The sequence below is a fragment of the Bos indicus genome, chromosome 10 (genome assembly GCF_029378745.1).
Source record: "Bos indicus isolate NIAB-ARS_2022 breed Sahiwal x Tharparkar chromosome 10, NIAB-ARS_B.indTharparkar_mat_pri_1.0, whole genome shotgun sequence".
In the NCBI taxonomy this organism is placed as follows: Eukaryota; Metazoa; Chordata; class Mammalia; order Artiodactyla; family Bovidae; genus Bos; species Bos indicus.
Window position 1 is genome coordinate 64958238 of NC_091769.1, and position 23304 is coordinate 64981541.

Below are 23304 nucleotides of genomic sequence, written 5' to 3' on the forward strand. Positions count from 1 at the left end.
GAGCACCGGCTTTAGGGAGTGCAGGCCCAGCAGTCGCGAGACGTGGACTCAGTTGTCCTGCGGTATGTGGGATCGTAATTCCCAGACCACAGATCAAACCCACGTCCCCTGCATTGGCAGGCAGATTCTTAACCATTGGACCACAAGGGAAGTCCCAGCCAATATTTTCTATTAACCATAAATGGAGTATAAAGTGTAAAAATTTTGAATCACTATGTTATACACCTAAAACACCTAAAATATAATATTGTAAATCAACTGTATCTCAATTTTTTTAAAGACAGGAAAAAAAGAGATTGGAAAGTTAAATTTCACCCATATAGTGAAGAGCCTTATTACACTATGTCTTTTCACTAAACGATGCTGGCTTAGGTACTTGCTAGCTCTGTAACCAAGGGCAAGTGTACTTAACCTCTCTGTGCCTGAGTTTCCTTGTTTTAAAATAGAAGGGAGAACAGTGATGCCATCATACATACCACAAAAAGTTTTGTTAGTTCCAATGAACTCATGTTAAAAAAAAAAAAATTCATAAGCAGAAAAATGCCATACAAACTCAACTCAGTTCTCCTCTCTAGATGCAAAATTTCACAGTCCAGCTGTGAAACTTCACAGTCCAGGAAGATATAACATAAACACAACTTACAGAGAATAACCACAGCAACTCAAGATTTAACTGTCTTGGTATCTCAAAAGTCCTCCAGCCTACTGGAGTATACCCCAATTGCCACAGTTTAATGGAAATGGTCTTGAACTCCCAACCTATATAAAATGAGAAAACCCAGCATTGTTTTCAATGTTTCTGAGCTTCCTTGGACTATTTCTCTCCTTGTAATTTTTAGCTCTGTTTTACTCCTGATGATTGCTCTCTCTCTGCTGACTCAAATACTTATACCACACCATCTGTACTAGATACCATCTGGATTTTTGAAGTGATCAAAATACCACTGGCACCAGATCATATATAGAGCAGACCTTTACTACAGATTTGGGGGCAAAGTTTGTGGGGTTAAATATTAAGTATCCCTGTTCCTAAATGACCTTTGAACTTTTCTTCCTGTATATTCCTCACTGGACATCTATTCACAAACTAACCAGCATAATTCTGCTCCATTTTTACTTTATTTTGATTTCATTTTCTACCTGCTACCCATAATCTTGCCAAACCTATTATACATATGTAGCAATAATAACAACACTGTACCAGGCAGCATAAGTGCTTTATGTATGTTCTTTCATATAACAGACACTTTCTTTCCCTGTGTTTGGCCCCTAGGTATCCAGGCCAAAATCCTTGGAGCTTCATCTTTTTTGTCTCAGTTCAGTTCAGTTCAGTCGCTCAGTCGTGTCTGACTCTTTGAGGCCCCATGAATCGCAGCATGCCAGGCCTCCCTGTCTATCACCAACTCCCAGAGTTCACTCAAACTCATGTCCATCAAGTCAGTGATGCCATCCAGCCATCTCATCCTCTGTCATCCCCTTTTCCTCCTGCCCGCAATCCCTCCCAGCATCAGAGTCTTTTCCAATGAGTCAACTCTTCGCATGAGGTGGCCAAAGTATTGGAGTTTCAGCTTTAGCATCATTCCTTCCAAAGAACACCCAAGGCTGATCTCCTCCAGAATGGACTGGTTGGATCTCCTTGCAGGCCAAGGGACTCTCAAGAGTCTTCTCCAACACCACAGTCCAAAAGCATCAATTCTTCGGCACTCAGCTTTCTTCACAGTCCAACTCTCACATCCATATATGACTACTGGAAAAACCATAGCCTTGACTAGACAGACCTTTGTTGGCAAAGTAATGTCTCTGCTTTTGAATATGCTATCTAGGTTGGTCATTACTTTCCTTCCAATGAGTAAGCATCTTTTAATTTCATGGCTGCAGTCACCATCTGCAGTGATTTTGGAGCCCAAAAAATAAAATCTGACACTGTTTCCACTGTTTCCCTATCTATTTCCCACGAAGTGATGGGACCAGATGCCATGATCTTTGTTTTCTGAATGTTGAGCTTTAAGCCAACTTTTTCACTCTCCTCTTTCACTTTCATCAAGAGGCTTTTTAGTGCCTCTTCACTTTCTGCCATAATGGTGGTGTCATCTGCATATCTGAGGTTATTGAGATTTCTCCTGGCAATCTTGATTCCAGCTTGTGCTTCTTCCAGTCCAGCGTTTCTCATGATGTACTCTGCATATAAGTTAAATAAGCAGGGTGACAATATACAGCCTTGATGTACTCCTTTTCCTATTTGGAACCAGTCTGTTGTTCCATGTCCAGTTCTAACTGTTGCTTCCTGACCTGCATACAGGTTTCTCAAGAGGCAGGTCAGGTGGTCTGGTATTCCCATCTCTTTCAGAATTTTCCACAGTTTATTGTGATCCACACAAAGGCTTTGCCATAGTCAATAAAGCAGAAATAGATGTTTTTCTGGAACTCTCTTGCTTTTTCCATGATCCAGCAGATGTTGGTAATTTGATCTCTGGTTCCTCTGCCTTTTCTAAAACCAGCTTATGAAATGCATTTTTTGCTTGCTTGTTTGTTTCATTTTGCTAGAACAGTGCTAGCTCCTAGAGCTTTGGTAACAAATAAAACAGACTTAGTCTCTGACATCATGGGACTCCATATTCAAAGAGATAATAAAAGTAAAGACAATTCTGTTTTGAAAGACTTGTCAAAAACCTTGAGGTTTTTATAATAATCATTTTTATACTTGCTGCAATAGATGACAACAAAAAAGACAAATAGCAAAATAAGACAAAAATACAAAGGATGGCACACAGCAGGACATGATTGGCACATAAGTCTTTCAGAAATAATAAATATTAATACTTTAGAAGCTCCTGAGATCATCTGGATTAAACTGGTGGACCCTGACGCACTAGATTAGAGAGGTAAGGAAGGTAGGGAGGGCTGGGATAGGATGAAAATAGACATAGTGTTTGAGACCCTGGGATCAAATCATGATTCTTTCACTTACTATGTGACTCTAGGGAGCAACTCAATCTCTCTAAGTGTATATTTCCTCCTTTGGAAAACTGTGATAATAACTTTCTTAAAGGATTGTTTTAGGAATTAAATGGGGGTGGGGAGCAGGGGGAGCGTTTGGGTGAGGGTGCACACCAATCTCATTAAGCAATGCCAGAAGCTTGATAAATGCCAAGCAAATGTTCATGTATAAAGGAGCAAATGCTCTGCATTTAAGATCCTTACACTTTCACTTATGTAGTTTTTTTCATATACATTATTATTTCAAAATTTCTAGCAATTTATAAAGTGGATATGATTATCATCATCTTCATTAAGCAGAATTGGAAGTTGGGCTTTTCAGATATTAAGAACTTGAATAGGGCTTGAAAAGGACTCAGCCCAGGCCTCTGAATCTAGATCTTCCAGCTCCTAATCTTTTCATTCCTGTCTTAAAAGTCAGTTATTTCCACAGAATATGGGAATATTTAAGTGTTTAAATGTTTGACAAGCAATACCTTAGGCAAAGACTCTCACCAAGAGTAGGTCAGGCATGCAAAGGAGAGTCAGAAGTGGGAGTCAAACACAAACCTCAGCTGTTGTTGCTGTTCGGTCACTAAGTCATGGTCCTACTCAGTTAGGCGTTTAGAAATAATCAGTCAAATATAAGTCAACCTAGTGAAGGTGAAAGTCACTCAGTTGTGTCCGACTCTTTGTGACCCCATGGACTCTACAGTCCATGGGATTCTCCAGGCCAGAATACTGGAGTGGGTAGCCTTTCCCTTCTCCAGGGGATCTTCCCAACCCAGGGATTGAACCCAGGTCTCCCACATTGCAGGCGGATTCTTTACCAGCTGAGCCACCAAGTCAACCTAAATGTCCACAAATGGAGTACCTCCTTACATGGTATACCAGGTAGCCAAGAAAATGAATGAGGTAGATCTATGTGTACTGATCTAGAAAGCTGTACACACACCAAAACAAAAATGGCAGGCGGTGGAATGATATACACAAAAGAGGCTTTACGGTGCAGTGTTTGAGAGAATAGATTCTACTCATTGGGTGACCCAGTCTGCCACTCTCCTTTCCTCATTTCTGCCGGGGTCCAGCCCCAGCAGGATCCAGGGGTACCCTCAGGATGACGGCTTAGGTGATAAGGATAGCAAAGCGGAGAGCAGGGTTTGATCTTCCTTGAATAACACAGAAAGCCAATAAAGCTCCTGTGTCCCAAGGAGTCATCCTGAAAGAAGAACAGAGAGAGGAAAGGAGGGAAAAGGAAAAAAAGAATGACACAGGGAGACCAAGCTTCGGTGAGCGAGGCCCATAACTTTATTTTCAAAAGGAACTTTTATTCCTTGACTTGTACATAAAGGGAAATGAAAGATGCAAAGTCATACAGAGTCAGCCCAAACATCACATCTGTTTTGTCTTTATCAAAACCAGGATTTTTTCTGCATACCTTTCCCATAAACAATGTTGTGTACATTATCTTCTGGCCTTGGAGGCCTGTGGACATTTTATGACCCTTTTTCGATAAAGGCTGCTCAGCCAGAAAACTTGTTTTCCCTTAAAGTGTTTCTTCTTTATTCCTCCCAGCCTCAGAAAGTACTAAACAGAGTTACATTCTCACAGAGCAAAGGTGCAGTGGTCACAACAAAGAAAGAACCAGTTAGCTCAAAGGTCTGATGTGGTTAATTCCAAGGCTGCTACTTGTTTTTCTTACATTCCAACTATGTTAACCAATGCACTCCCAGGCGCACAACGGATAAGGGATACGGGCACTTGGCAGCAAGCATTGGCCCAATAATGAAGCCCTTTACCAGCACTATCTATTCTAATAATTTTTCATCCCTTAAAGGACTCTATGCTCATTAGGACTTTTAGAATGCTTTGGCTTCCCATGCCTTTCAAGGTTGGGGAGTTGTGAACAATCTTGTGTGTTAACTGCAAGAGTATGGATAAACCTGTCAGGCAAGCTAGAATGCCAACAGAGGGGTTAAAATAGAAATATTCCTTTTATGTCCAAGAGACTTATTAACTAAAGCCCTAAGTTGATTTTTTTCCAGAGAAAGGTGGTCGGGGATAGCCCCCTGTTAATGTCAGAAGAGTTGGTGAAAGGCACAAAATAGTAAGACAGACAGATTCTGGTTTTGGGGTAGATGCTCGAGCAGATTCAGGGGGTCCCTCGAGGCCTGATCTGCCTTTGCCTGTCAGGCCTCCTCCACATGACCTTTGTCATGGGTGGGATCTCCTGTGGTGGCTCCCGGCACATTTCCACATCCTAACCAGCCCCTTCCATAACCTCCATTTCTCCTGGTCCTCCTGATCTTTTCTCTTGCCCACCCTTCCTCAGCCTCCTCTGTCCTCTCTGCCTGGGGCTCCTTAACTGGGGATGGAAACTGGGAGACAGTTGTGAAAGTTGTAAAGCACATGCTCCCTGGCGTCTCCCAGAACACCAAGTAGGTATGTTTGCACCCCTCCCCTCTCCTTTTCCAAGACAGAGCCCGAGAACAACTGGTCCCTGCCTTGCGCCTCGGGGTTGACCAGCACTTCACACACATCCTGGGCCCGCCCAACCTGCTTCCACCCTCATCAGTTCAGTTCAGTCACTCAGTCATGTCCGACTCTTTGTGACCCCTGGTCACTGCTGTGCTAGTGTGCAAGTGCCTCTCGGCCCAAGGAGGCGGCGTTGCATTTGTCCCAATCCCATTCAGTCCTCACTTTTCGTTCTTCCTGCTTGTGAGACTCTCCTGCTGATGGTGTTGTCACACTAACTGCTGTTACAGCGCGGCCCTCTTATGTGTCAGTGTAGATCAAATTCACTTCAAACAGGAGACAGAATGAGAATGCCGGCCCTTACCCCTGAAAGAAGATAAGGAGAGCCCTCCATCCCATACCCTTCCTTGTGTGAACTAAATTTGGCACAGAATGCAGTAAATCCCTGGTTGTAAATTGAGTTCCTTAAATGGTAATGATAGTAGCCATGATCTTCGTTTTTTGAATGTTGAGTTTTAAGCCAGATTTTTCACTCTCCTCTTTCACCCTCATCAAGAGGCTCTTTAGTTCCTCTTCACTTTCTGCCATTAGTGGTATCATCTGTATATCTAAGTTTGTTGATATTTCTGCCAGCAATCTTGATCCCAGCTTGCACTTCATCCAGCCCAGCATTTTGCATGATGTACTCTGCATAGAAGCTAAATAAGCAGAGTGACAATATACAGCTTTGTCATACTCCTCTCCCAATTTTGAACCAGTCCATTATTCTATGTCCAGTTCTAACTGATGCTTCTTAACTCTCATACAGGTTTCTCAGGAGACAGGTAAGGCGGTCTGGTACTTACCAAAAATAAGGAAGAGAAGATAGGAAAGGAGACAAGAAGGAAGGCCAAGAGGTTCTGAGCTCAGATAATTGTGAAGTGGAAGAAGGCAGATTCGCTAAAGGGACATACAAATAGTGTATATATATAATTTATTGAGGGGAAATTCACATAACATAAAATTATACATTTGAAAGTGAACAAACCAGTGACATTTAGTACATTCACAATGTTGTGTAACCACCATTTCTATCTAGTTCCAAAACATTTCCGTCATTCCACAGTAAAACCGCGTACTCATTAAGCAGTAACTCCCTACTCCTCCTCCCCCACACCTCCCCTTGGCAACCACCAATTTGTGTTCTGTCTCCATGGATATATCTATGCTGAATAGTTCATATAAAGGGAATCATACAAAATAGAATCAGATAATAATAAGCCTTTGTGTCTGGCTTTTTTGTCTTAGCATAATGTTTTCTAGGTTTGTCCATGTAGGATACATCGTACTTCATGACTTTTATGACTGAATAAAATTCCATTGTATGTACGTAACACTATTCGTTTATCCATTCAGCTACTGATAGACATTTGGACTGTTTCCACCTTCTGACTGTTGTGAATAGTGCTGCCGTGGGCGTGCACGTGCACGTACTTGTTTCAACACCCGTGTTCAGTTCTTTTGTGTATACCAAGGAATAGAATTGTGGGGCCATATGGTTATTTTATAACTTTTTGAGGAGCTCCTACATTCTTTTGAAACTCTTCCTTAAGGCTATAATATTATAAATAATATTAGATATAGGAAATATTCTAAGTCAGAGTGTCTCAACTTGAGCACTGTTGACATTTGGGGCCAGAGAATTCTTTGCTGTGGAGGCTGACCGTGCACACTAGAATGTTTAACAGCATCTCTGGCCTCTACTCAATAGAAGACATCAGTATCATCCCCCAAGTTGTGACAATTAATTATACCTCAAGACATTGACAAATGTCCTCTGGGAGGAAAAAGTGTCATCTCCCCCGCAAACCATCATTTTAAAAGAGTCAGTAAACTTGAAGCAAAATGGCACTAAAGCAGAATACTAAAACAAAACAAGGGCCTCTAAAAAACAGACATTCCTTATAAGTCTGCGTACAGGAAATATTACTATGTAATGATTTTAAGGAGTTTTAAGGTTTACAAATGTGTGACAACCAGAAAAATCTTATCGTTCAATATTCATATAATTTTCATATATACCTTTAGTACCATAAACCCAGCTCATCCACAGAACTCCAAGAAATACAGCTTTTTACCTCAGTACACATTACATACCAAACCACATTTATAGCATACTACACCATATAATTCTTAAGATGGCAACTAGAAGCAAGGTTTATATTTTTTGATATGATAATATTCATTATTTTGACTCTAAGCTCAAACAGAGCCCATAAGAAATTTCTTATTTGGTTCAGCCAAATAATGAAAATTTTATATTTACTGTTAAAGATCAAAGCGCATTAGTTATAGGATGAGAACTCTGAGTACATAAATACCTTTGCCATCAAAAAGCCATCCAGATTAGGACTTTTATGGAAATGAACCAGCTTTAGACACAGACAGCACTTCTGTAGAGATCACAGCAGTTATAAAGTGCGATAGCACTGAATTCTTTATCTTCCCAGGGACCAGAAAAAGAAGGAGGGTTGTAGGTCCCATTCAGAGAAGCACTGAAATGAAAAACCAGAGAGATACACAGTGGGTCAGATAAAAACAATGCAACAAGATGTATCAGTACGTTCTACCAAGCTGGTGAAAACAAAAACAGAAACCTATTAATGAATCCAATCACAATGACCAAGAAAGTAGGATAGAATTAAGTGTATTTTTTCATTCATGCCCAAGACAGTACTAGCAAGAAACCCTATACAATGTGTCTGCTTCTGTGCCCAATTCCAATTCCTAACCATAGTCCTTTCCAAACATCACTGAAGCAAAATTTATTCTTTGTAATGTGATTTAGAATTGAATTTATTCAAAAAAGTGAGATGATATTCCAAAGCCACTTCCCTCTTAAGAAAGGAAAACACTGGGAAGGTCATGTATACACTGCTATGTTTAAAAAGCATAACCAACAAAGACCTATTGTATAGCACATGGAATTCTGCTCAAAGTTATGTACCAGTCTGGATGGGAGGAGGGTTTGGGGGAGAATGGATACATGTACATGTATGGCTGAGTCCTTTCTCTGTTCACCTGAGACTACCACAACATTGTTAATAGGCTATACTCCAATACAAAATAAAAAGTTTAAAGTTTGGAAAAAGAGAAAACAGCTCAGGCTTGGTTGTATATGTATGTGTGTTTCAGCTTTACTGAGGTATAATTAACAAAGTTGTAATATATAGAAAGTGTACAGTGTGATCAGTTGACATATGCATATATTGTGAAAGGATTCCCAACATTGTGTTAATTAACACATCCATCACCTCACATATTTACTTTTGTGTGTGTATGATGAGAACACAAGTTCTACTCTCTTAGCAAATTTCAATTATATGCTACAGTATTATTATTAACTATAGCCACTATGAGATACATTAAAACTTCATATCTATTATCTTATATCTGAAAGTTTGTACTATTATACCAGCTTCTCCCTATCCCTCTAAGTGCTAGGCACAGGCAACCACCATTTCTGTACATGCAATTTTTATTTCAATTTTTTTATATTTCACATATAAGTGAGACCATGCAGTATTTGTCTTTTTCTGGCTTATTTTGCTTAGTGTAATTGTTCATCCACATTGTTGCAAATACCAGGATTTCTTTCTTTTTTAAGGATGAATAACATGGCACTGTATCACAAAGAGTTGGACACGACTGAGCAACTTCACTTTCACTTTTCCCTTTCATGCGTTGGAGAAGGAAATGGCAACCCACTCCAGTGTTCTTGCCTGGAGAGTCCCAGGGACGGGGGAGCCTGGTGGGCTGTCGTCTCTGGGGTCGCACAGAGTCGGACACGACTGAAGCGACTTAGCAGTATACTTCTACAACATTTGATTTATCCATCTATCTGTTAGTGGACACATAGGTTGTTTCCATACCACAGCTACAACAGTAGCCATAATAATGCTGCAATGAACATGGGAGTACAGACAATGACTTTGTTTCCTTTGGATACATATCCAGAAAGGAGGTTTCTGGATAATATGGTAGTTCTATTTTTAGTTTCTTCAGGAACCTCCAAGTGACTGTACCATTTTACATTTCCACAAACTGTGTAAAAGGGTTTCCTTTTCTCCACATCCTTGCCAGCATTTGTTGTCACCTGTCTTCTTTATGACAGCCACCCTAATAGGTGTAAGGTGATACTTCATTTTGGTTATTATTTGCATTTCCTTGTTAGTTGATGATATTAAGCACCTTTTCGTGTACCTGCTGGCCATTGACCATTTGGGTGACTTCTTTGGAAAAATGTCTGTTCAATTCCTCTGCTCATTTTTAAATTGGATTATTTGGGGGTGGTTGCTATTGATCTATATAAGTTCCTTGTATATTTTGTATATTAATTCCTTACTGGATATGTGTTTTGCAAATATTTTGTTAGTTGACTTTTCATCTTTTTTTTTTTTTTGCTGTGCAGAAGCTTTTTAGTTTGATGAAGTGCCAGTTGGCTCTTTTTTGTTTTTGTTGCTTTGGGTTTCAAATCCAAAAAAAAAAAAAAATCATTACTAACAAAAACAGAAGTAAGATCAATGGAACAGGATAGAAAGCTCCAGAGATAAATCCACACACCTGTGGTCGCCTTATCTTTGACAAAGGAGGCAAGAAAAGACAATGGCGAAAAGACAGCCTCTTCAATAAGTGGTGCTGGCAAAACTGGACAGCTACATGTAAAAGAATGAAATTACAACACTCAAATAGATGGGGAAACAGTGGAAACAGTGTCAGACTTTATTTTTGGGGGGTTCAAAATCACTGCAGATGGTGATCGCAGCCATGAAATTAAAAGACGCTTACTCCTTGAAAGGAAAGTTATGACCAACCTAGATAGCATATTGAAAAGCAGAGACATTACTTTACCAACAAAGGTCCGTCTAGTCAAGGCTATGGTTTTTCCAGTGGTCATGTATGGATGTGAGAGTTGGACTGTGAAGAAGGCTGAGCACTGAAGAATTGATGCTTTTGAACTGTGGTGTTGGAGAAGACTCTTGAGAGTCCCTTGGACTGCAAGGAGATCCAACCAGTCCATTCTAAAGGAGATCAGCCCTGGGTGTTCTTTGGAAGGAATGATGCTAAAGCTGAAACTCCAATACTTTGACCACCTCATGCGAAGAGTTGACTCATTGGAAAAGACTTTGATGCTGGGAGGGATTTGAGGCAGGAGGAAAAGGGGACGACAGAGGCTGAGATGACTGGATGGCATCACCGACTCGACGGACATGAGTTTGAGTGAACTCTGGGAGATGGTGATGGACAGGGAGCCCTGGCGTGCTGCAATTCATGGGGTCGCAAAGAGTCAGAAACGACTGAGTGACTGAACTGAACTGAACTGAATGCCATTCTCAAAAATAAACTCAAAATGGATTAAAGACCTAAATGTAAGGCCAGATACTATAAAAATCTTACAGAAAACATAGGTAGAACACTCTTTGATATAAATCACTGCAAGATACTTTTTGATCCACCTCCTAGAATGACGAAAATAAAAACAGAAATAAATGGGAAATAATTAAACTGTTTATAAAAGCTTTGCACAGCAAAGGAAAACTATAAACAAGATGAAAAGACAACCCTCAGAATGGGAGAAAATATTTGCAAATGAAACAACTGACAAAGGATTAATCTCCAAAATATACACGCAGCTCATACAACTCAATATCAAAATAACAAAGAACCCAATCAAAAAATGGATGAAAGATCTAAATAGACATTTCTCCAAAGAAGATATACAAATGGCCAACAAACACATAAATAGATGCTCAACATCACTAATTATTAGAGAAATACAAATCAAAACCACAGCGAGTTAACACCTCAAACTAGTCAAAATGGCCATCATCAAAAAATCTACAAACAACAAATGCTGAAGAGTGTGTGGAGAAAAGGGAACCCTCATGCACTGTTGGTGGGAACATAAATTGATACGGCCACTAAAGAGAACATGTAGAGGTTCCTTAAAAAAATTAAAAATAGAACAACTATATGACCCAACAATCCCACTACTAGGCATATACCCTGAGAAAACTATTAATTCAAAAAGATACGTGTACCCCACTGCTCATTGCAGCACTATTTACAAAAGCCAGGGCATGGAAGCAACCTAGATGTCCATCAACAGAAGATGGGATACATATATACAATGGAATACTGCTGCTATTGTTTTGGTCGCTAAGTCATGTCTGACTCTTTTGTGAGCCCATGGACAGATTGAACCAGCGTCGCCTGTGGCTCCTGCATTGGCAGGCAGATTCTTTACCACACAGAGCCACCAAGGAAGCTCCCAGTGGAATATTACTCAGGCATTAAAAGGAACAAAATTGGGTCATTTGTAGTTACATGAATGAACCTAGAGTCTGTCATACTGAGTGAAATCAGTCAGAAAAACAAATATTGTATATTAATCTAGCAAATGATACTGATGAACATATCTGCAGGGCAGGAATAGAGACAGAGACATAGAGAACGGACTTGTGGACACAGCAGGGGAAGGTGGGACTAACTGAGAGACATATACACACTACATACACACATGTGTAAAATAGCTAGTGGGAAGCTGCTGTGTAGCACAGGGAACTCAGGTCAGTGCTCTGCAATGACCTAGAGGGGTGGGATTGGGGTGGGGTGGGAGGGAGGTTTAAGATGGAGGAAATATATGTATACGTAGGATGGAGGAGCCTGGTGGGCTGCAGTCCAAGGGGTTGCTAAGAGTCGGATACGACTTCGTGACTTCACTTTCACTTTTCACTTTCATGCATTGGAGAAGGAAATGGCAACCCACTCCAGTGTTCTTGCCTGGAGAATCCCAGGGATGGGGGAACCTGGTGGGCTGCTGTCTATGGGGTCGCACAGAGTCGGACACGACTGAAGCGACTTTAGCAGCAGCAGCAGCTGATTCACTTTGCTGTACAGCAGAAACTAACACAACATTGTAAAGCAAGTATATACTACAATTTTTAAATTTTTTATTTAAAAAAAAAACTCATTACTAAGACCAATGTCCAGGGCTGTCTATGTTTTCTGCAAGGATTTTCAAGGTTTCAGGTCTTATGTTCAAGTCTTTAATCAATTTTGAGTCGACTTTTGTGTATGGTATAAGACAGGAGTTCAGTTTCATTCTCCTACATGGGTGAACATGAAGGGGTTAGGGAAGTAGGCAGAGTGGAGCTTTAAACATTGGGGGCATAGATGTGCAGCCTAAACCCTTCACTGCTTAGGGGGAAGCTTAGAGCTGGGAGTTTCTTTCCATTACATGGTGCTCTGCCAGGGCTGGGGTTTATAATGAGAGATGTCTTGACCTTTCCTACCCAGTTCAGTGTAGCTATTTTCTCAGTCATAGGAGTCATTCAGCTAGTTTCTTGATTTTTCTTAGAGGGAATTATTCCATGTGTAGCTGTACACTTGGTGCATACATAGGAAAAGGGAAATTCAAGCCTCCTTTGTTGTCATCTTGGTCTGGAGTCACTCGAAGTATTTACTATGAATGAACTGGACAAAAACATTCTCTTTCAGATTCTAGATACTAATGATACTCAGTAAGTGACTTGAGGCAAAAAGTCAGTTGCATTTCTGAGGGCAGAAATGAGCAGGAAAGAGTATTCTATTAATCCTTTAGTGAGGTTCAGTGACGTACTCATCATTAAACAAAAATTAGCAATTTTCACCTTATTCATTTGCTTTAGATTATGCCTACAATGATATCTACTGAAGTGCCACAAGAACAGAGGAATCATAACTATGCCAGACCAATGATCTATCTAGATTATGATTCATCTTTATCAGTGCAGCACAAAGATTACTTTTTCAGAAGATATTGGTTGCCTTCTCTGGTGAAAACCTCCAAACCCAGGAGGGTAATATCTGTTCACCTGGCATAGTTACCTGTTAAGGAGGTAGTACCCAAGCCTCTACCTGTATAGTGAACATATGTAAGATCACATACTTAATAATGACTTCCAAATCTATCTCCAGTTCTTATTTCTCTCCTAAGCTCCAGACATAAGTCGCTTCACATGATGTTTCCACAGGTAAAAATGTGGAATCAACATGCTGCTGCTGCTGCTGCTGCTGCTGCTAAGTCGCTTCAGTCGTGTCCAACTCTGTGCGACCCCATAGATGGCAGCCCACCAGGCTCCCCCGTCCCTGGGATTCTCCAGGCAAGAACATTGGAGTGGATTGCCATTTCCTTCTCCATGCATGAAAGTGAAAAGTGAAAGTGAAGTCGCTCAGTCGTGTCCGACTCTTAGCGACCCCATGGCCTGCAGCCTACCAGGCTCCTCCGTCCATGGATTTTCCAGGCAAGAGTACTGGAGTGGGGTGCCGTTGCCTTCTCCGCTAAATCAACATATTTACCTGAATTAAGCCATAATCTCTCCCCTTTACTCCCATTCCCAGAATCAATCCCCTTCTTGTCAGTTAATAAATGGCAGCCCTTAGATCTACTTGCCCGAGCCAGAAAGGGTACAGACATTTGAGACTCCTTTCTCTTCCTTACCCTTTTCTTCCGTTCAATAAACAATCCTATTGATTCTCCTTAGTCTAATGTATCTTCATCCTCACAACTACTTAGTATCAGCTCTCATCATCTACTACTTGAGAGTATTACAGCAATGTGTTTATTGGTCTCCCCAACATCCAAATGGCTACCCAACATGATCTTTTGAAAAAACATCTCAGCATGTGTTCAGAATTCTGTAAGTCCAAATCTAAATTCCTTAGCACTTCATGCTGCTGCTGCTGTTAAGTCACTTCAGTCGTGTCCGACTCTGTGCGACCCCAGAGACGGCAGCCCACCAGGCTCCCCGGTCCCTGGGATTCTCCAGGCAAGAACACTGGAGTGGGTTGCCATTGCCTTCTTCAATGCATGAAAGTGAAAAGTGAAAGTGAAGTCGCTCAGTCGTGTCCGACTCTTCACGACCCCCTGGACTGCAGCCTACCAGGCTCCTCTGTCCATGGGATTTTCCAGGCAAGAGTACTGGAGTGGGGTGCCACTGCCTTCTCCATAGCACTTTATAGAAGGCCTTATAAGATCTTTTAGCCTCATTTTCCAGAACTCTTTATTCACCCACATATCAGTACAAGTACACACACCTTTTGCTTCTGCAGAACCAAAGATCTTTTGCAGTTCCTCAGATCTTTCCTTTCTGGGTCCTGTAACTAATTCTATTAGCTTACGATATACTCCCTTTAGTTTTCAACTGACTTCTTTTGGTATTTTTTCTTTGTCTTTGATTTTCTATCACTTGAAAATGATATGTTTAAGTATAGTTCTCTTGGCATTTATCCTGCTTGATGTTCTCTGAGCTTCCCAGATCTGTGATTTGGTGCCTGACATTAATTTGGGGAAATTCTCAGTCATAATTGTTTTGACTATTTCTTCTTCTCCTTTTGGTATTCATATTACGTGTATGTTACACCTTTTGAAGTTGTCCCATAATCCTTGAATGTTCTATTTTAATTTTTTTTCCCAGTCTTTGTTCTCTTTGCTTTTCAGTTTTGATGATTTCTGCTGATATATCTTCAAGCTGGAAGTGCTTTTCTCAGATGTGCTTAGTCTACTAATAAGCTATTCAAAGGCATTCATCACTTATGTTACAGTGTTTTTGATCTGCAGTATTTCCTTTTGGTTCTTTCTTAAGATTCCTGTATCTCTGTACTTCCATTGCTCATCTGTTCTTGCACGCTGCCTACTTTATCCATTAGCGCCCTTAGTGTAGTAATCATTGTTGTTTAGTCACTAAGTCATGTCCAACTCGTTTGTGGCCCCATGGACTGTGGCCCTCCAGCCTCCTCTCTCCATGGAATTTTCCGGGCAAGAATACTGGAGTAGGTTGACATTTCCTTCTCCAGGGATCTTCCCAATCCAGGGTTGGAACCCGTGTCTCCTACACTGGCAGGTGGATTCTTTACCACTGAGCCACTAGGGAAGATCCATATTAATCATAGCTGTTCAAAATTCCCACTCTGATAATCTGAAAATCTCTGCCATGTCTGATTTTGATGCTTGCTCTGTCCCCTCAAATTGTGGTTTTTGCCTTTTAGTGTGTTTTGTAATTTCTTCTTGATAACTAGACATGACATACCCATAAAAGGAACAGCTGTAAATAGACCTTAGCAATGTAGTGGTGAGATGTTGGGGAGGGGAGGCATTCTATTGTCCTGTGGTTAGGTCTCAGCCTTTTAGTTAGCCTGTGCCTCTGAACTCTGAACTTCACAAGTGTTTCTCAGTCTTTCCTCCCTCCTTGAATGGGACGAGATGGCTAGAGTGGGCTGCAGTTGGGTATTTCTCTTTTTCTAGGTCAGGTGGACTCTGATAATACCCCAGGTGGTTAGGCTTTGGTTAATTAGTTTTTCCTAAAGGCAGGTCTTGTTTAAAAAAACAGAGTGCTTTGGTGTATTTCAAAATAGTTCCTTTTCCCCTCCACCTGCCAGAAGCATGAGGGGGGTTTTGTCTGATATTTACTATGAGAACCTAGTGTAGTTCCAAGAGGTAAAACTTCCAAAAGTGTGGGGTTTCCCCTGAGAAATGGGTCCCCTCAGAGTTTTTAACACAGCTTTGTCCTCCCCGAGGCTTCAGCAACTGCAGTTTCTGGTTTTCCTGCCCCTGCACGGGTTTCTGTGGCTCCAGTAAACCATGACTCCCTGTGTTTGCCTGTTGCTCCAATCTTGGGGTCTGCAGTTTGCCTTGTGTTTCTTACAGATTCAAGAAGAGTTATTGATTTTTCAGACTGTTCAGCTTTTTTTCACTGTTGTCTTAAGATGGAGTGGTGACCTCTGAGTTCCTTACACACAGAACCAGAAAACTATTCTAATAATATCCCACGAATTGGTAAACAAGTTCATTTTTACACTACCTGAACGCATTGTGATTTTATCAATTCAACTTTATCTGTCTCAGTCTTCATTTCTATCTGAAGAAGCTCTTAAGTTTTGGGCCACTCAGAACCACTGTCAACCTTCACCTACAACCTATCTATATTCAAATCACAATAAATACTTCACTTCTGATCAGGGAAATCACCCTCCCTTACTTCTTCTGCTGCCCCTCCACTTCTCAGTACCCCATCAATACAAGATATTGTCATTTGTAAAACTGATGATTTGTCCATGCTAGAGCCAATAGTGAGTATGCATCTAATAACAGAAAAGAAGAGAGATCTAGACCACCACAAATACCTATCCCCCTTCTTATATGTTCTCTTCAGTATCCATGTGATTACCCTCAAGACCTTACTTTTCTCCAATCCCAGAAATTCCTGAGTGAAAGAGAGCATAAGAGAGGAGACTCGAGCAGGGATCCAGTGCTCACTCACCTCTGAAAGAGCTCTCTGCAGCACACATAGGTCTCATAGGTTCGGTTGGTGAAACTCGTGTTTAGGAAGGAGACACAGTCAGTTTCTGCTCCCCTGGGGACATAGAGGATTCCTGGATAAAGGAGACAGAGATGCTAAGGGGAAGATTTTACACATGTTCCTTAAGGCTTTTAATTCTCTGGGTATAAATTGAGAATACTGTAGATTTGAAGCCTTTTCCATGCATATGTGAGACGGATGGTTAAATCAGTTATTCTGAGACTAAGCTAGGACACTTACCTGCCACACAGGCACTGATAAGGGATACACAGGCCCCTGTGAAGAGGGCACTGACCACAACCTTGGACAAGTCACTCTTCCGGTGGGGTACCATTGATGCTGCAGACAACAAAACAAAACAATTCAATCTCTTCCCTGCCAGGCAACTGGGTATACCCATGAATCCTGATTAGAAGAATGCTGAGTATCAAAACACAGCAGATGAATCGCATTCTTACTGCCAACCACCAGATGCTTGCCAGTGGTGTGCTTAGAAGTATAAGTATTCATAGGTCACTAACTTAGACACTCCCCAGGTCAAGGATGGTGCATCTGACTCTAACTTCCGTGGTTCTGTGAACATTCCTAAGATGTATCTGAACCAAGAAAAGCTCTGCATTGCTCCAGACAGTACAAATGCCTTGGGTGTTCACTAGTTGAAATTGGCATGCTTGCTGCTGCTACTGCTAAATTGCTTCAGTCGTGTCCTACTCTGTGCGACCCCATAGACGGCAGCCCACCAGGCTCCTCCGTCCATGGGATTTTCCAGGCAAGAGTACTGGAGTGGGTTGCCATTGGCATGCTTAGGGTGGACAGAATTAGACAATTTTGAGCCAGAGAGATGAGACTAGCAACATTCATCTAAGCCTTAGTCATGTGGTGCGTATTCCACCACTAGATGTTAATCTCACAGTCAGGTGGTAATCGGGCATCAGAATTAGAAGACAGACAACTGTGTGACAGAAGGGGAAAAGAAACTGAAAGGAAACTGTTTCACCTTTAAATTGTTTGATCAGCTACCAAGTAAATCAACTTAATGATTCTAGCCCAGAACATGAGTGAAATAAAAAATGAACACACTAAGCTGTATTTTTCTTATTTGTTGTTCTTTAGTCGCTCAGTCATGTCCGACTTTTTGTAACCCCATGGACTGCAGCACGCCAGGCTTCCCTGTCCTTCACCAACTCCCAGAGCTTGCTCATACTGATCCAACCATCCTGTCCTCTGTCATCCCCTTCTCCTCCTGCCCTCAACCTTTCTTAGCATCAGGGTCTTTTTCAATGAGTCGGCTCCTCACATCAGGGGGCCAAAGTATTGGAGCTTCAGCTTCAACATTAGTCCTTTCAAATGAATGTTCAGGACTGATTTCCTTTAGGATTGACTGGCTGGATCTCCTTGCAGTCCAAGGGACTCTCAAGAGTCTTCTCCAGCACCACAGTTCAAAAGCATCAATTCTTCGGCGCTCAGCTTTCTTTATGGTCCAACTCTTACATCCATACTTGACTACTGGAAAAACCATAGCTTTGACTAGACGAACCTTTGTCAGCAAAGGAAAGTGTCTGCTTTTTAATATACTGTCTAGGTTTGTCATAGCTTTTCTTCCAAGGAACAAGCGTCTTTTAATCTCATGGCTACAGTCACCATCTGCAGTGATTTTGGAGCCCAGCGATCTTCCAAACTCTTGGAATCCACTAGTTCTCTTTGCCCAGCCTTCAAAGACAGCTCCACTTTCTTCATATTATTTCCTCCAACCATCGCCATTTAGCAGTATTCTTAGCAATCTAAATGTAATCTGTGTATGCTTAAAATACTCATTCCTCCTACAGCTGGTGACTTGTAGCTTTAATTCCAACACTTCACAGCACTTGCTCTATCTATCTACCTTATATGTCTCTGTTTTTATTTGTTCTGATTCCTTGCACAAGGCCTATTTCTATGAAGTCAACTGGTGAGCAGCATAATTTCAGAAAGTACCTTCACTACTGAACAAAAAACAAAATACTTTTACTTATTTATGTACTATGTCCATTTAGTGGTAAAATAAAAATAATACCATTATAGTGTTCCTCATAGGAAAAAGAAAAATAAAATTGGTTTCTTGGGCCTCCAACAGGGAGGAAAAAAAAAAAATAACAGAAGTTGAGATTCTAAACCCAGCCTTGGCTCCACACATAGCCAGGTAGCATGATTACTTGAACTCCAAATTAACTGCCAATGGAGAGGACCATTTCACATCAGCTTCTCTATCTGGGCTCAACTTGTACTGAAGCACCAGGGCTGCCTACTATAGATGCTGGGACCTGGCTGGCATATTGGGTAGCTGGGAAAAAGAATTAACTCACTCAAGCCTCCCAGTGTGATTCCTATGGAACTAAGATTGGCAAATCCACAGAGTGAAAACGTTGTAATGATTTCAGCTCTCACCTAGGGAAAACAAAAATAAATAAACTCAGTCCCATGTGTGCAGTTGTATAATCATTATAGAAGTTCCAGAGTACTTAGAACCCCTAATCTTGTCCATACCACTCTAAGGAATGTGGAAAGGATGCTCAGAAAATAACCAATCCCTGAGTTATTCCAGGGATAATGACATGAAAACCACCCTGGTTTCTTGCCCAGTGTTCTTGTCTAAGCCTTTAGAGCCTATGAAATCTATGAGGGAAGCTGGGTCAGTGTGGAGCGGGGTGGGGGAAGGGGGGAAATGACCTCAGGGCAGCTCAGGCACAGAAGCTAAGCACACTGTTACTCTCTTGCTTTGGGTCAGACTCTTGCTTTGATCCTGACTCTTCCTAGGGTCAGGCCTGGGACCCTGGAGAGGGATCTGTGTGTGTGAGACAAACTTTTGTGTAATACTTTGTATCTGTCCACAGACTGTTTATGCTTTTCCAGACTGGCACTTACAGAAATCCACTGCTTCTTGCCTTCGATCCACTCCTCCACTCCAGAGAGACGCTTGTTTTTGTACTGAGACAGTTGCTGATAGGCCACAAACTCGTTCGTGAAGAATTTCATCCCCACCATCTCAGCCACCATTGGACAGTCTGCCCACTCGACACCCATCATGAAAACCATGGGCCTTAAGACATAGGAGCAGATGACCTGGGTGAGAGAAAGAGATATCTCACATCAGGAGCCCAGGACTTCTCTGGAACCTTGATTCAGTCCCCCAACCCCTTCTCCCTGCCATGCTCCCTTAGCTCACTCCGGGTCAGAAGACATGTGCAATTCAAGGACTTCATAAACACACCCTAGAAGGACCGCCCAGGTAAATGGAATCCATTACCTGAAAAGTGAGTCCCTGTATGTCTACCATTTCCCCTAGCCAGGAGAGGGCAGCATTGATGAAGGCCAACACAGCCAAAAAGGCAATCAGGTTGGCTGCTACGTTACTAGCAAGGCCTACAGCATCTGTGGCTCCATTGCTGGCAGCTTCCAGGACATTCTTCTCCTTCCTGTGGTTATTGGGCAGAAGGGAAGAACACGGTGTCTAAAGTAATCTCAGCCCCTCAGAAAAGAGATGTCTCAGTGCCCCAGGAGTGCAGGAGTGCAAAAGGAGAGTGCAAGAACAGCTTAAGAGGTGATGGGGGTTCCTAGTGACCCTTTCTGTGGAAATTACTAATTTTCACAGTATCAAATTCAATCACCATGAAATTCTACTGACACAAAGAACAGAGGATAATGGCATGCAGAAGGCAGAGGAAATGGCAGGGTTAAACAAAAGAAACAAATCAACATGAATAGCTAGAGGCAGAGGTAGACACAAGGAGATATGGAATCATATTATTCCCTCTCCGGGAGACTTGGAGCCTTGAACCACAGCACCACTCTTGATTCTGCACATGACCTCACCATCTCCCAAATTATATGCTTCATTGGACTCACCCACGGGGCAATTTTACCCCCTCCTTATTCTTGAACTTCGACTCCTCTACTTCCGGATATACCAGCTTTGACAAAGCAAGAGCAGAAGGGGCAGCCATCACAGAGGCAGAAATCAAGGATGATGCGTCAATCTGTAAGGCCAGACTTAGGAGTCAGCATCTACAGAACCCAGACTTGGGCTCACCCAGGAGTGATCAAACAGACTATGCTTACCCCAAAGGATATGAAGGCTCCCAACACAGTGCCTGAAATGGTGGCAAACCCTCCAGTCATCACTGCGTGGATTTCAGAGAGCGTCATGTCTGCAAGGTATGGACGGATGAGCAGAGGTGCCTCCGTCTAAAAATAAGACGGAGAGAGTCAGATTCAAGAGGGGTACAGTTTCCCACCCCAGAGTGCCCATCCCAGCCCTGGGTGCATAGCCCTCCAGTGTGGGTGCCCTTCAAACTCTGAGCTCTGCTCATAGGCTCTCCTAGTTTCTAGCTCACTCCCTCTAATACCTAATTATATCCTGGCTGGCATTGTTCTATGTGTTTTCATATGTGTTTGTCTCATCTATTTAAAAATTAGAATTCTATAAATGAGAAATGGTATATTTCTTTTGTAGGTTCTCAGTCTAAAACTGTATACTTAATGGATGAATTTAAGGAGTACAGTGTACTTACTAATAACTATTAACTGCTTAAAAAGTATTCATTAAATGAACTGCTACATGAATGAAGCCCAATGTTGATGAAACAATCAAAAGAAACAACGTTTGTGAAAATGGTATGAAATTATGAAGGCCCAACTATGCAAACTATATCTAGTATTGTAAAATAGGTAATATTTACTATTTAAAGAATGATAACTATGTGCTTAGTGGTATAGGAGATGACAGGGACATTATATGAACAGGGCAAAGTTCCTACTCTTAGGACTTCATAGTCTAGCAGAGGAAATCAAATTGATTATGGAGAATTTCAACAAAATGTTGCATGCTATGCTAGAAATATATAGAAGTACTCTGAGACCATTTCAAATACAGTTAATCAGCCTAGGACCTTAGGAGAGAAAGACTTCAATACTAATTCCTTGTCAGTTTGACAAGCCATTTCCCTAGTGTTAAGTTGATCAGTCAGTAGCCTATACTGAGCACCTACTCCATATAGACAAATGTATCAAAAAAGTATTATGGGGAAGAGCTTTGGTGTTGGCCCTGAGCAAGGCTCCTTAGAGACCCTGGAAAACAAAGGTCACTGGAAGAGACCAGAATATGGAGGAGACACCTTTCATAGTCCCTGAAGGGGGACGATTTAGACCAGGACATTTCCCTAAATCCCTGTGTAAGAATTTAGATCTGTGGTTAAGTATGTCCCCATTACATGCATCACGTAAGTATCAATAGAGATGAAGGGTGAAAGCAATGAGTTGCATTTCCTTTGAGCTTCTGAATTTTGTTTCATCAGAGAATGAGTGGCTCCCCATAGAGTCTTCATTTATCTGACTTTTCAAAAGGAAAGCATACATTTCTCAGCCTATTGTCTGCCATACTTTCTATTCCCCAGAGAAAAGATCAAAATCCTCAGGATGCTTACCATACCCACAAAGATGTTTCCTGCCACAGCCAGGGTCTCTGTGGCAGTGGTGCCCATGGTGATTTGCAAAAACCAAGCAATCTAAAGGGATGCAAACACCCAAAACATTAACATTAGCAGAAATCTCAGAGTGTATCCAGCAAAACCCCTCCTCCATTAACATTGGTAACGAAATTAAGGCCTAGAGAAGAGTAACAAGGCCGAGACCACAAAGCAAATTACAAACAGATCCTGGACCAGAACTCAGGGCTCTTTGCTTCCAGAAAAAATAAATTAAAACTCAGTATGAAGTGGTAGCTCAGCCCATTTTTTTCTCCTTGCTGTGCCCCTCAGCCTGCCCAGGGCCTGGTCCTGACCATCTGATACCAGGCACGCTTGAAAGAGTGTGCTTTTCACATTAGTTCTAATGCTCAAGATATGAAATATGAGCCTTCTTTTTCAAAGTAAGTATCATCTTCATGCCTCTTGACAGATCACACGATAAAAGCCCACCTCCTGGATGAATAGCAGAATGACTCACCTTCTGAACAACCCACTGCACAAGGCCCAGGTAGTAAAGGATGGACATCACACATCCAAAGAAAAGAATGATGGGTAAGGCCTGTAATGAGAATGATGGGGCAGGCAGTGAGATCCTACAATGAACATGCCATAAGCAAACTGTGTTTCAGGCATGTAAGATAACTTCCCATCATCCCAATGCAGCTGATACAGTATAGATCCTCAGTGGATATTTAAACACAAGCTAGTTTAGGAATAAATTTTAAGTGTACTGCAAATCTATTATGCCATCAATACTAAGCCACAAAAAGATGTTTTCTGAACCTTCCTCTCCCACCCCTATTTCATTCCAATTTCAGTATGGCACTGAACAAAGGGCAAGAGATTGACACTGCTTCCTATACGAATGGGATCAAATCCTCTTCTTAGGGTCATTGGTATACAAACTGTCTGATTTCTTGGACATACGTCTTCATCATCCGTTTTATCCCTCTTCCCACCCCCCACCCACCACC

The 23304-nt window shown here is 41.6% G+C and overlaps 1 protein-coding gene across 1 annotated transcript in view; it reads right to left on the minus strand.

The window, feature by feature from the left end:
• Positions 1-5505: 5505 nt before the first annotated feature.
• SLC28A2 (solute carrier family 28 member 2) overlaps positions 5506-23304 on the minus strand; it is a 71165-nt gene continuing 53366 nt past the window's right edge. Inside the window, exons 11-20 of the mRNA XM_070798059.1 lie at positions 22809-22889; positions 22289-22369; positions 20925-21050; positions 20712-20842; positions 20113-20281; positions 19731-19928; positions 19172-19253; positions 17070-17168; positions 16791-16902; positions 5506-7985 (exon numbers count right to left, since the gene is read on the minus strand). Coding sequence (XP_070654160.1) covers positions 7865-7985; positions 16791-16902; positions 17070-17168; positions 19172-19253; positions 19731-19928; positions 20113-20281; positions 20712-20842; positions 20925-21050; positions 22289-22369; positions 22809-22889 — 1200 coding nt within the window. The 3' untranslated portion in view covers positions 5506-7864. The remainder of the gene's footprint in view (positions 7986-16790; positions 16903-17069; positions 17169-19171; positions 19254-19730; positions 19929-20112; positions 20282-20711; positions 20843-20924; positions 21051-22288; positions 22370-22808; positions 22890-23304) is intronic.